The 11,487-nt window shown below is 47.3% G+C and overlaps 2 protein-coding genes across 2 annotated transcripts; one reads left to right on the top strand and one right to left on the bottom strand.

Annotated features, from left to right (window-relative positions):
• The first annotated feature begins 1,090 nt into the window (after window positions 1–1,090).
• On the top strand, window positions 1,091–3,733 carry TAF13 (TATA-box binding protein associated factor 13). Its single transcript, XM_069867640.1, has 4 exons — window positions 1,091–1,132; window positions 1,480–1,558; window positions 2,097–2,194; window positions 3,096–3,733. The coding sequence occupies exons 1-4, from the start codon at window positions 1,106–1,108 to the stop codon at window positions 3,264–3,266; spliced, it is 375 nt and encodes a 124-aa protein (XP_069723741.1). The 5' UTR covers window positions 1,091–1,105; the 3' UTR covers window positions 3,267–3,733.
• A 1,025-nt stretch (window positions 3,734–4,758) lies between these two features.
• NEPRO (nucleolus and neural progenitor protein) lies at window positions 4,759–11,113 on the bottom strand. The gene is made up of 9 exons (XM_069867627.1): window positions 11,016–11,113; window positions 10,213–10,367; window positions 9,023–9,099; window positions 8,769–8,900; window positions 8,357–8,434; window positions 7,114–7,475; window positions 6,310–6,371; window positions 5,665–5,912; window positions 4,759–5,223 (listed from the first exon to the last, which is right to left on the bottom strand). Exons 1-9 carry the CDS (start codon window positions 11,104–11,106, stop codon window positions 4,836–4,838), a joined length of 1,593 nt encoding a protein of 530 aa, XP_069723728.1. The 5' UTR covers window positions 11,107–11,113; the 3' UTR covers window positions 4,759–4,835.
• Window positions 11,114–11,487: the final 374 nt, after the last annotated feature.

Genomic DNA, 11,487 nt, shown 5'->3' with positions numbered 1-11,487 from the left:
TTTGCCTATTCTGCACCTGTCACATAAGTTATGTGGAGTACAGGCTTCTAGGTAATAGCATTTCACTTTGTGCACCCTCTCCACCTTCTTGCAATCCCTGAACTAACAAGTCTGGCCTTTTCACGGCATCAAAGATGCACGGAGCGTTATCTTGAAAAGTTAGAATGCAGCTGTAGGAATCATAGAATCATAGAATAACCAGTTTGGAAGAGACCCACTGGATCATCGAGTCCAACCGTTCCTATCAAAATGGATGGCAAAGATAATTTTTTTTACCTCTATTGATCAAAGAGTTTCTCTAGCAGAAAGGTTTATTTTCATGTAGTCATGTGAAAGAGTTATGCCTGAGATCCAGCAAAGTGTGCTTAACTTTCTCTGCCTTCTGAATCAACATTAGCACATATGTCAAGGAAAATGTGGGTATGGGCTGATGGTAAAATTGAAAGTATATAAAAATCCATGGATACACAGTGGTTGCAGAGACGACATTTGGGGAAAGGGTAAGATCCTGATGTCATTGAATCATAGGATGGTTTGGGTTGGAAGGGACTTAAGAGAGATTGTTTAGGCCAACCCCCCTGCTATGGGCAGGGACATATAACACTAGATACGCTGCTCAAAGCTCTATCCATCCTCACTTTGAACACTTCCAGTGACAGGGCATCTACAGCTTCTCTTGGCAACCTGTTCCAGTGTCTCACTGCTATCATTGTAAAAATTTAAGCCCTTACGCCCAATGTAAATTTAGCCTCTTTTACTTTAAAACTGTTGCCCTTTTGCATCTACTGTTCCTCGTAGCAGCATTTTGTGTCCTTGTACAGATAACTTAGAGAATCAGAAAATAAATGACGGCGTTTTCCCTTGGTAAATAACCGGGCATAAAAAAGCACAGAACTGGATGGAGGAAAAGAAAAAGTAAGTGCAACAGGATGAGAATAGCGGAGTTTAGGACCCGCCGTGCCCGCCCCTGCGGGTTAATCGCCGAGCAGATGGGCCGCGGTGCGCTTGGCGCCGGTCACCGGCGGGTTTAGAGACTCGGCCCGCCCCGGCTCAGGAACCGGAAGCTCTGCCGCCCCCACCGGAAGCGCTCGGCGCCGCGGTGACCATGGCTGACGAGGAGGAGGATGGGCCCGTGAGCGGCGGGGCGGCACGGGGGAGGGAGGGGAGAAGGGAAGGGGGAGAGGGGGAAGGAAAAAAGGGAGAAAGAAAGAGGGGAAGGGGTCAGGGGAGAAGGGAAGGGCAAGGGAGAAGAGAAGGGAAGGGCAAGGGAGAAGGGAAGGGAAGAGAAGGGAGAAGGGAAGGGAAGGCAGAAGGGAAGGGAAGGGAGAAGGGAAGGGAAGGGAGAAGGGAAGGGAAGGGAGAAGGGAAGGGAAGAGAAGGCAGAAGGGTAGTGAAGAGGGAAGGGAAAGGAAGGAGAAGGGATCCCCCACCCTTAACCTGGGCGCTGACAGCGGCCTCTCCTTCGTTGTGCCCATCTAGTTCGAAGAAGATGCAGAAGAAGCGGGTGGGGGCCTGGATGGAGGGCAAGGAAAGAGGAAGAGGTTGTTCTCCAAAGAACGTGAGTTGAGGCCTGCCAGTCCCCCCCTGCCCAGTGCCGACGGGTCACTCACTGCAGGGCTTCCCGTCCCCGCGGCTCTACAGGACCATGTCCTTCCCCCCAAAACACAGCCGAGCCTCTGAGGAGACAGCTATGGAGTTCCAAATCCAAGTTTTCCTTAGCAAAACAGCGGCTTTCATTCTGGGCCCTGGCTGAAAGTGTAAAAAGCTGTTGTGTAGACTCCCCTAAAAATATTACTAATGCATCCTCTAAATCTAGCTGGGCTGGAAGCCAGACACGCTGTCCAGCACCGTGTGGTAGGCCAAATGCATGTTAAAGTCTGTCATCAGATGAGCTTTTCTGTATGTACAGCACCGGGCTTTTGCTGGCTTCTGTCTACCTGCTTCTCTCCAGTGTGTTTGCTCAAGCACTGTCCCGCCCAACAGCCCAGCGTGCCATCCCGGGGCATGACTGAGGCCTGTGAGCTCTAACTAGATACGTGCTGCTGACAGCACTGAATGAATGAAAGAAGACTCACGCTGAGCGTTTCTTTCTGCAGTAAGATGCATGATGTACGGATTCGGGGATGACCAGAACCCTTACACAGAATCAGTGGACATTCTTGAGGACCTGGTAATAGAGTTTATCACAGAAATGGTAAGTCAGCTCTTGGCAGCACGGTCAATACATCCCCACTAAGACTTCAGTCTTCTGAAGGTTAATACCGCTGACTGAAACACTGCATTATCCTAGGCCCCAAACTCTGATTCTAGTAGGAAAAAGCTAAACTTAAGACTTTGCTTTTCCAAGATTAAGGAAAAATTCAGGCATCTTGCTCCATGTGTACTTAGAACAATGTCTGAAATCTTTAAGTAGCAGTTAGGTTAGTATTGGTAGAGGGGAAATAAACAGCTGACTTTAGGACATGGCATCACTCTATGTGCAGCTTTCAAAGGCATGGCTTTGAAAGTCTATTGATTTTTTGTGTACTCCCAGTATCCTTACACGGATGGGAATACAGCTCTGTGCTACAAAAGAAATGCGAGCTTCTGGGGCCTGATGCCATCACTCTGCCAGACATTTGCAAACTGTCTGAAAGTTTGGTTTGGTTCTTTTTGAAAAAATGTTATTCCTACTGTTTGTGGATCCCCTTTCTTTTAAAAGGTTGGCCTTGCCTTCTCTCATCAAAATGCCATAAACTGTCCTGTGATACGGGTACATCACACTGCTTCCAAGTTCTGCCTGATGCTGTTCATCTCCAGGCACTCTGCAGGCTGGGTGTCCCACACGTAATCTGGCTTTAGTTTTGATGCCATTACTGTTATATCTGTGTAGGGATAAGTGCTGGGTATAAGTGACAGGCAGCTGAAAACAGCACAGCAACAGTAAGTCCACAGTTTACGGGGAAGTTCTTTCATGATTAGGATGGTGGTGTCCGGATCCTGCAATTGCTTACTTTTCTTATTACAAAATGACAGAAGATAAAGTGGAATTGAAAGCTTAAAAAAAACCTATGGGGCAAAGGAACTCTGCTGACTTTCCTCTTTTCCTCTAACAGACACACAAGGCCATGTCGATTGGGAGGCAGGGTCGTGTACAGGTTGAGGACATCGTCTTTCTAATCCGGAAGGACCCCAGGAAGTTTGCCAGAGTTAAAGACCTCCTAACTATGAATGAAGAACTGAAACGAGCCAGAAAGGCCTTTGATGAAGCAAACTATGGGTCTTGATTTTGCACACAGGCTGCACTGGGGCATTACCTGGGCGTCTGCTGCCCAAAAGGAAGGAAAATCATCTCTGTAGTTTGGAGGAGTTATTCAAGATGGAAATCACTGCTGGGATGTCAGCTCTCACTCCCATCCTGTTCTGAAAAGTATTCAAGCAGCTGAATGTTATCTGATTGTGTGCAGTATACTTACATACTTTTATACCAGTTTATGAAATGATAAAAGAGCTCTAAAGACTTATGTAATGGCAGGAAGTCTGTTTGAAGTAGGGCTGTGTCGTGTCAGATATCTAGAGGACTAATGATGGGTGATCCTCCAGAACTACTTCTATTATTACTGGGTATTCCCGTGACAGGAAACCTAGAAAATGGATCTTAGTCAACTGGACAGAGTCTTCAAGGCCAAACTACTATACAAGTTCTACTCTTTGCTCTGTATATGCTCTTTGAATAAAACATTTTTTAAGTTTGTGCCCACCCCTCATAACTAAACTTACATTCATCAATTCACATAAGGTGGATAATACAGGGGTTTTAGCACTTAATTGGCTAGGAAGGTTATTTTTATTTCTGTCCCAATGGGCAGAGCTCTTTTGTTTTTTACCAATGTTAAACCTAGGAAATTGAAGCTAACCTATTCCAGATTTACCTCCACTTGCAGCCTTCCCTTACCCCTGTTAGGCAGGTATTCTACAACAAAGCAGATTCTCATTTTTCATTCCAAGTATTTCCTGTGATCCTGATCTTGGGACTTGGTTACAAGCAACAGCCTGGCAGAAAGCACTAACCTCAGTGCTGGTTCTAACCTTGTTTCATTAATGCTTGTTAAGAGCAGGCATAAACTGCACTTACATTAAGGTTTCAGGACAGTGAGAACCGTGTTCACCAGTGAGAAGTTTACTGTTGCAGGCCACAGGTGTATTTTCCCTTATTTCTCAGAGGCAGTAGGTCCGGCTAACTTCTTGGTTCAGGACAAGGATAACATCCCTGGAGGTGTTCAAGGCCAGGTTGGATGGGGCCTTGGGCAGCCTGGTCTGGTGGGAGGTGTCCTTGCCCAGGGTGGGGAGGTCGGAACTGGATGATCTTTAAGATCCCTTCCAACCCAAACCCTTCTAGGATTCTATGAAATGCTGAACAGATAACACCACAAGTCAAGGCTGCCCTCTATAGAGCCAGGAGAGAAGGAAAAGCATAAGACTACTTCCTTCAAAATGAGGTGGCAAGTCTTTTGTCCTAAGTGGCAGTAAGTGATCAGCTGCAGCCTTCTGCTGTGGATGGTAATTTTGCACTGTGGATTTGACAGCAACACTTAACATGTGGCCCAGCAAAGAGAAGGACACTGAGTAAAGGTAACTCAGAGTCACTGTTCCTGGACAAGGCTAGGTGAAAGCATGAAGACTATTCGGGTGTTTAGAATTCCCCTCCAGAAAAAAGCTGTTTTACAAAAATAGAGTAAAACAATTGCTATGTTCTTAGCATGAGTTAACAAAAGACTGTCAGGGTTCTGAAGGTTTTACTTAGGAAAAGAAAAAATTTGGAATGACTTGACCCCTTTCCTCCCTGCAGTCCAGGGTCAGACACCCACCGCTGCAAAAATAGAGTCAATGTCCATGTTCTCAGTAGCTTCTTTCCAGACAGAGCCAGGACTTCCTTCCAGCAGCAGCTGCTTAGGTGTTCCCACTGTGGTTAGTTTGACAGAGCCTGTATCAGCATTGGAGCGTCCTTCCCAGGTCAGAGTCCCATCCTGGTAAGCTGGGAGGATGACTGACGCACTGTTCTCACAGACTCCAAAACGCTCAGACAATTTTTGCCGAACAGTCCTCTTCAAGCATGTAGATGATTTAATCCTCCTTCGACAGAACCATGCCCCACGGTAGCACTTTGGCCAGTATGTGTTTTGTGACCCATTTAGGAGGTATTTACGGACAGATGTTTTGACACAGCAGAGTTTTTTCTTCAAGCTTAAGGGCAGGAAGGTGCACAAAACATAATTTGTTACTTCATTTGAGTTTTGGAGGGATTTGATTATTAGCCTTCTCTACCCTTATCCTTGTCACACCAAGAAGATACAACAGCACCTTGCACAATACTAGCAAGGACATTCTGAAGAAAGGCAACATCCCCTGCATCAGGTAATCGCTACCATTAAATATGGACAAGATTTAAGTTGCATTCTCATCCTCCCTCTTAAGTATCTGTGCATTTGTTAGCCTTTTAAGTCCTCTTACTAAAGCCTGAAACTAAACAGAATGTTCATGTTGGAGCATCCAGTGACCTGGATCAGTGAACCCGTCTGAATTTAAAAAGAATGGGTGAGACCACTTTTTTTCTAGTATTATGTATTTTGCTAGTGTAAAGTGTAACGTGTCAGATCCAGAAACCCCACACCCATGCAAAATTACCTGCATCCTTGTGCCTCCACATGGTGCAGCCGGTTGCTTTTCAACAACTTGTTACGCAGAAAATAAGCTGCTGATTTAAATTTGTTGGCTTTGCACCACAGAATAGCTTTTCTGAGTGCCTCAGACAGTTCCCCAAACGACACAGCTGCTCGGACCATTTGTACAAGATATCCAGTATGCTGGAGTTTTGCTATATGAGAGGAAAGTGATGATGTTGCTTTAAAAGCTGGTGATGCAATGCTTGTGCCCTGAAACAAAGAATAACAGAAATAGTCTTTTAAAAACATGACATGCCTGATCCTCTATGCCGGAGAGGTGCAGAGTGCTTAGGTTTTTGTGAGAATATTGCTTATTTCCTAAGCAGAAACTGGAAGAGCAGTCTTGTTTGTGGAATACATCAAGGCAGCAGATAATTAGAATTTGTATTCCTGTCTAATACTGACTTCCTCTCCCGTCGTTTCACTTGACATACCAACAAATGCTCAAATTCATAAGCAGAAATTTGGAGTGCTTTTCAGTACAAAGCTTCCATGCTTAGACAAGCAAAAATAAGGCAGGGAAACATTGTCAACCAAGGATATTGTGGTTTCAGTGTTAGGGTCTTTAAAGGTAAAAAAGAAATGTGTAAAACGGTGCCATACAAACCCCATGTGTTAGAGATCTGGATGGTCTGAGTAAGCTCTTCACATCAAATCCCAGCTGCTTCCCTACAAAGAGAGAGTAGAGTTCCCCTTACCAAACAAATACAGTTTTAAGTCTGCACAGAGACACCGCAATGCTTTTCCCTGCTGAGCGCTCAGATCTCCTGCAGCCCAGCAGGCTCACACCTGTAACTCAGCATTTCCAGGCAAACTCAAGGGGGCTACACTCACTTTGCCTGGCAGCTGGCAAGGGATGAAGAGGACGCAGAGGTTTACAGATGGCTGCAAAGGAGAACTTAATGGGTAAAAGCTTCATGCAAACACCTGGATGCCTGCAGTCCCTGGCCATAGCTCTGACTGCAGGGGCAGACCTGGGCACAGCCCAGAACCAGCAAGCACAGGGTACTTGCATCCTGTACTTACAACCTTATCTACTCTCATTTGGACTGCAGACAGTGCTCTTAGCTGCCTCCACTGTCTTTGGGTCACATCTATCTATGCAGAAAGAGGAAAATACAAATAATTATTTATAGGACCTGTATACTGCACTCATTACCTGCTTCTCTCCACACTGTATCATGTTTAGAAAAACACACCCACAACCCTCCTCACAATACTGACATTATCTACAGCTTTGTAAAAGGCAAGGGTACATACAGCATTCTCCTCCCCTTCCAGTGACAGGAGAGGGGAGTTTGAACTGGAATCACATTCTGTGGGTAGAAGAAATGCTTGGGTCTCTTGGACAGAAGCTGCTGTCAGTCTCTGTGATATCAGAAACCAGTAGCACTGTGGCACAAGGCTTTACCTCTGCTAGCTCCGGACAGCAGGACTGGCTCTCCAATGTCTGCAGGGCAGAGGATGCTACGTTTTTTCACAGCACTCCTGTAGGTCGCAGAACTTCTCTTTTTTCCAACATCTGACACTGCTTCTGGCATTGTTGGGAAGAACTTCTTCAGCCAGTTGGTGGAGGTTTTCTTTGTAAGCATTCTAGCCTTTTGCTTCTTCACCTCATAAGAAATGTTAACTCCAAGGAAGTTACTGATATCAGATGGGAAGGCAAACCCATTGATATACGGCATCTGTTGGGTCTCAGATACCAGCTGAAGCGATGTTGACAACACGTCATACAAGGACATGAGGCTCTGCAATACACACCTGTAGTGAATCCTGAAGAGAGAAGAGAAAGGTATGGAGTCTCCTCTATTAAGACCTTGTGCTCACTGACCGACTTCTTTCAGCTCAAGTGGAGGAGCTGATGGGAGAGATCCTAAGGTGACACTTCCCTGTTCTCCCACAATACAAGATTATCTTTTTACACTCCACACTCTAATACTAATCTAAGCTTTAAGATCAGAACGTGACTTGACTACTAAATCCCTGATGAGGAGCCTCTCTGCTTCCCTAGAGCTTTGCTGAGGGCAACACCTGGGACTCATGAGATTTCCTGGTCATGTCCAAATCATTTGACATGAGATTTTTCCCCAAAAGCAACCTGTACCATCTCAGGACTATGGTGCACTGCATTGATGTCATACAATCACCTGCTCTGTATTTACCGAGGAGACAGATGACTTGTGCCAAAGAATGTTTTGTTGAGTTCCACACAATGCTGTTACTCCTTCAGTTACAGGCGGCAGTTACTTTCTCCTACAAAGACATCATTTCCCTGGAAAATTCAGCATTATTACAGAACAACTTTATTTCAGCCTTTCTATCCAGCATGAGGCAGGACTTACTGCTTGCTGCAAAGGGTACAAGATGTTAGCGTTTGTGGCAGGCTGGCATTAACACTGATTTTATTAGGGCTACATGAAGTTTGCCATGAACCAAGAACAAAGCCTTCCAAAACAGCATGTAAGAAGTCTCTCTCCATTTAGACAACTCCTCAGGTGCTAGAATCAAGTCCAAAAGGAATTACTCCCCTCCCTCCTCCTCCTCCTCCTCCCAACTGAAGAAAGCTCATTCAGCAGCAAGGCCTAATTCCAAGCCCTTCTCCCTGACAGGCATGTCAAACAGACAACAAACAAGACAAACTTGACTACACAAACCATAGCCGGCTCAACAACCCCGAAGCCACAGTGTTCATAAGTATGAATTCTTCTGAGCAGAGATGTCTAACAGACAAGCTGAAGACCACACCCGTTAAGGATAAAAAAAAACCCAGCATGTAATGAGACCTGCTGAACACACCAACCAGAGGCAATTCACAAGGCAATATCCTGAATAATTTGGGAGATGAGTATCCAAAGTTTGGGTTGCTCAAGGCCAGAAAAGCAGCCCGCCAACTGCCTGAGGTTCCTATATAATAACTTGAAAATAAGATGTTCGGCTATCTAAGAAACTTGAAGTTGCACATACAAGTTGCACAGTTGAATCCATCAGCAATACAGGGCATTCAGCAGACCTGGTTTGGATCTCATGAGGTAAACTGCAATGTTTTCATTGTGGAAAAAAGGATACAGAAAAGCTTTACAGCAGCAGTCCAGCAGACGTAGTATGAGTTTGCAACCTCCCAACACCTTCAGCGCTACTGTTTCCAGCATAGGCTGGCTGGGAACTAAGCACTCTGCATGGGCTTGGGATGTATTTTTCCTGTGTTGATACAAGGATGACAAGATGGTTATGGTCTAGGTGTTGGCTGCCTTTATCTCTAAAGGGTTAATGAAAGTTACTGAGTTAATGATCCTTATAACATATGGGATCATGACACTTACTTGGGAATCAGTCCTGCCAAAGTTTCAATGCAGCCCACCAAGTTCATTTTCCACAGGCGCTTCAAGCATTGTTCTACCTAGAAAAAAAGAAAACTCCTTTGAAACGTATTTCGAGAGATGGGAGTTCCTTGTTCTAAGAACTGTCATTATATTGACACCTTCCCCTTTTCAGTTTAACAGCACAAATTGCAGGTGTGCATGATGTTATGCTCTAGTAAGTTCCCACATCTACATTATGATGAAAAAGATTCCTTTATCACATTACTGCAAATATGGAATTAAATGAAGGGTTGGAGTAGACCATTCTTAATTGTTGCTGCGTGGTTTCTCCTACAGTATACAATGGCTTCTGGTACTGGCTTTGAAGAACGAACATGCATAAGCAAATCAAGAAGGTAAGGAGGATTCCTACTCCATTTCAAGAGTTATTTGAAGATACTAATAATCTCTTTACTGGAAAACTGGTAAGGAGTTCACTTTTCATCTTAAAACTGAAAGTGTCCAACAGAGTAGCCTAGGACTACTCTTTCCCCCTCCCATTATAAAAACTAATTGAAAGTTTCTATGACTTGTATATTGCAGATTATTTAGTCTGGAGTAAAGGAGGCTGAGGGGAGAACTTATTGTCCTCTGAAGGAGGTTGCAGTGAGGTGGGTATTGGTCTCTTTTCCCAAGTAACAAGTGATAGGATGAGAAGAAATGGACTCAAGTTGTGCCAGGGAAGGTTCAGACTGGATATTAGGAAAATTTCTATACTGAAAGCGTGGTGAAGCATTGGAACAGGATGCCCAGGGAACTGGTGGAATCACCATACCTGGAAGTTTTCAAAAAATGTGTAGATATGGTATGTTGGGACATGGTTTAGCAGGCACGGTGGTGTTGGCATGATAGTTGGACTGGATGATCTTAGAGTTCTTCTCCAACCTTAACAAGTCTACTATTCTATGATATTGAAAGGTATGTAGATGTGCCTGCATCAGGTGTTAGCATGAGTATAACAGAGCACTGGCTCCACAGGACTGTAAAGTGGAAACTGTACAGGCTGCACAGCCAAGAATCCCATTGAACTAAACTGTGAGATGACCAAAACGCACCTGCCCCCTAATACATTTTAGGCAATGCACCAGGCATCGAGCACCACTTCAAAAGCTTTTTGGGGACTGGCGACCGGGGCCGGTGCTGCCGCTCACCTGCTGCAGGGCCAGGTAGGGCCGGTGCCGGAGCAGCCTGCTGTGGTACACGTAGAGCACGGCCTGCAGGACGCGTCCCTCAGCGGCCAGGCCAGGGCCGGACAGCCGCTTGCTGGCCACGCCGCAGCGCCGCCGCAGCTCAGCTACCCAGCGCACTGCAGTGGGGAGATAATCGTGATCAGACAGGAAGGAACAAGACCCTCTCAAAGGCCACGAACCTACATTATCACACTCTTTAAAAGGCCGTGCCCCACACCGCGCCCCTATAAGGTCACGCCCCAAACCACGCCCCTATAAGGCCACGCCCCTATAAGGCCACGCCCCTATAAGGCCACGCCCCTATAAGGCCACGCCCCTATAAGGCCACGCCCCTATAAGGCCACGCCCCTATAAGGCCACGCCCCTATAAGGCCACGCCCCTATAAGGCCACGCCCCTATAAGGCCACGCCCCTATAAGGCCACGCCCCTATAAGGCCACGCCCCTATAAGGCCACGCCCCCCCACCCACACCTACATAAAGCCACAGCCCATCGAGCCATGCCCATACAAGGCCACAGCCCCGCCCCAAGCCACACCTATACAAGGCCCCCCCGATGGCCCCGCCCCCCGATGGCCCCCGTCCCCCACGGCCCCGCCCCCCCCGATGGCCCCCGCCCCATAGCCGCCAGTACTGACCAGCGCAGCGCTCCAAGCACTTCGCAGCACGCACACCCACGCTTCCTTGCCCCCACCGCCACCGCCACCCCCACCCCCACCCCGGGCTCGCTCTAGCCCAGCCCAGCCCGTCACCCGCGCCGGCGACCTGCGGGGTGCGCGTTCGCCACGGCTATCGTGGCGCTGCTCGCGGGCCACGGCACGTCCAGCCTGTTCCACGCCGCCTCGGGCGCCGCCATCTTCCTCAGCGCGGGGGCGGGGCGGGGCGGGGCGCGGGCCGCACCATTGCGGCGCGAGAAGGGGGGGAGCGGGCCGGACCAAATCACCGCGGGGGAGCGACGGGCGGGGCTGGTCACGTGGAGTCACGGAATCCCGTGGCGGGAAAAGACCTGTGGGATCATTGAGTTTAACCCTTTCTACTAGTAAAACATACTCCTAAGCGTTTCATCCACCCGCCTTTTAAACACCTCCAGGGACGGTGACTCCACCACCTCCCTGGGCAGCCTCTGCCAGTGCCTGAGAGCCTTTGCAGTGAAGAAAATTTCCCTGCTTATCTAATCTGAACCTCCGCTGGCACAGCGTGAGGCGGTTCCCTCTCATATATCACTTGTTACTTGGGA

Source organism: Phaenicophaeus curvirostris, chromosome 1 (assembly GCF_032191515.1).
Source record: "Phaenicophaeus curvirostris isolate KB17595 chromosome 1, BPBGC_Pcur_1.0, whole genome shotgun sequence".
NCBI lineage: Eukaryota > Metazoa > Chordata > Aves > Cuculiformes > Cuculidae > Phaenicophaeus > Phaenicophaeus curvirostris.
This window is presented reverse-complemented; position numbering and strand designations above follow the sequence as displayed.

Coding starts and splice junctions, on each gene's coding strand:
- NEPRO (XM_069867627.1), bottom strand. CDS start 11,106: ATGGCGGCGCCCGAGGCGGCGTGGAACAGGCTGGACGTGCCGTGGCCC. Junction 8,901..9,022: donor TTGGCAGGACTGATTCCCAA/GTAAGTGTCATG, acceptor GTATCAACACAG/GAAAAATACATCCCAAGCCC. Junction 8,435..8,768: donor TGCTGCTGTAAAGCTTTTCT/GTATCCTTTTTT, acceptor TGTGGTCTTCAG/CTTGTCTGTTAGACATCTCT.
- TAF13 (XM_069867640.1), top strand. CDS start 1,106: ATGGCTGACGAGGAGGAGGATGGGCCC. Junction 1,133..1,479: donor ACGAGGAGGAGGATGGGCCC/GTGAGCGGCGGG, acceptor GTGCCCATCTAG/TTCGAAGAAGATGCAGAAGA. Junction 2,195..3,095: donor TAGAGTTTATCACAGAAATG/GTAAGTCAGCTC, acceptor TTCCTCTAACAG/ACACACAAGGCCATGTCGAT.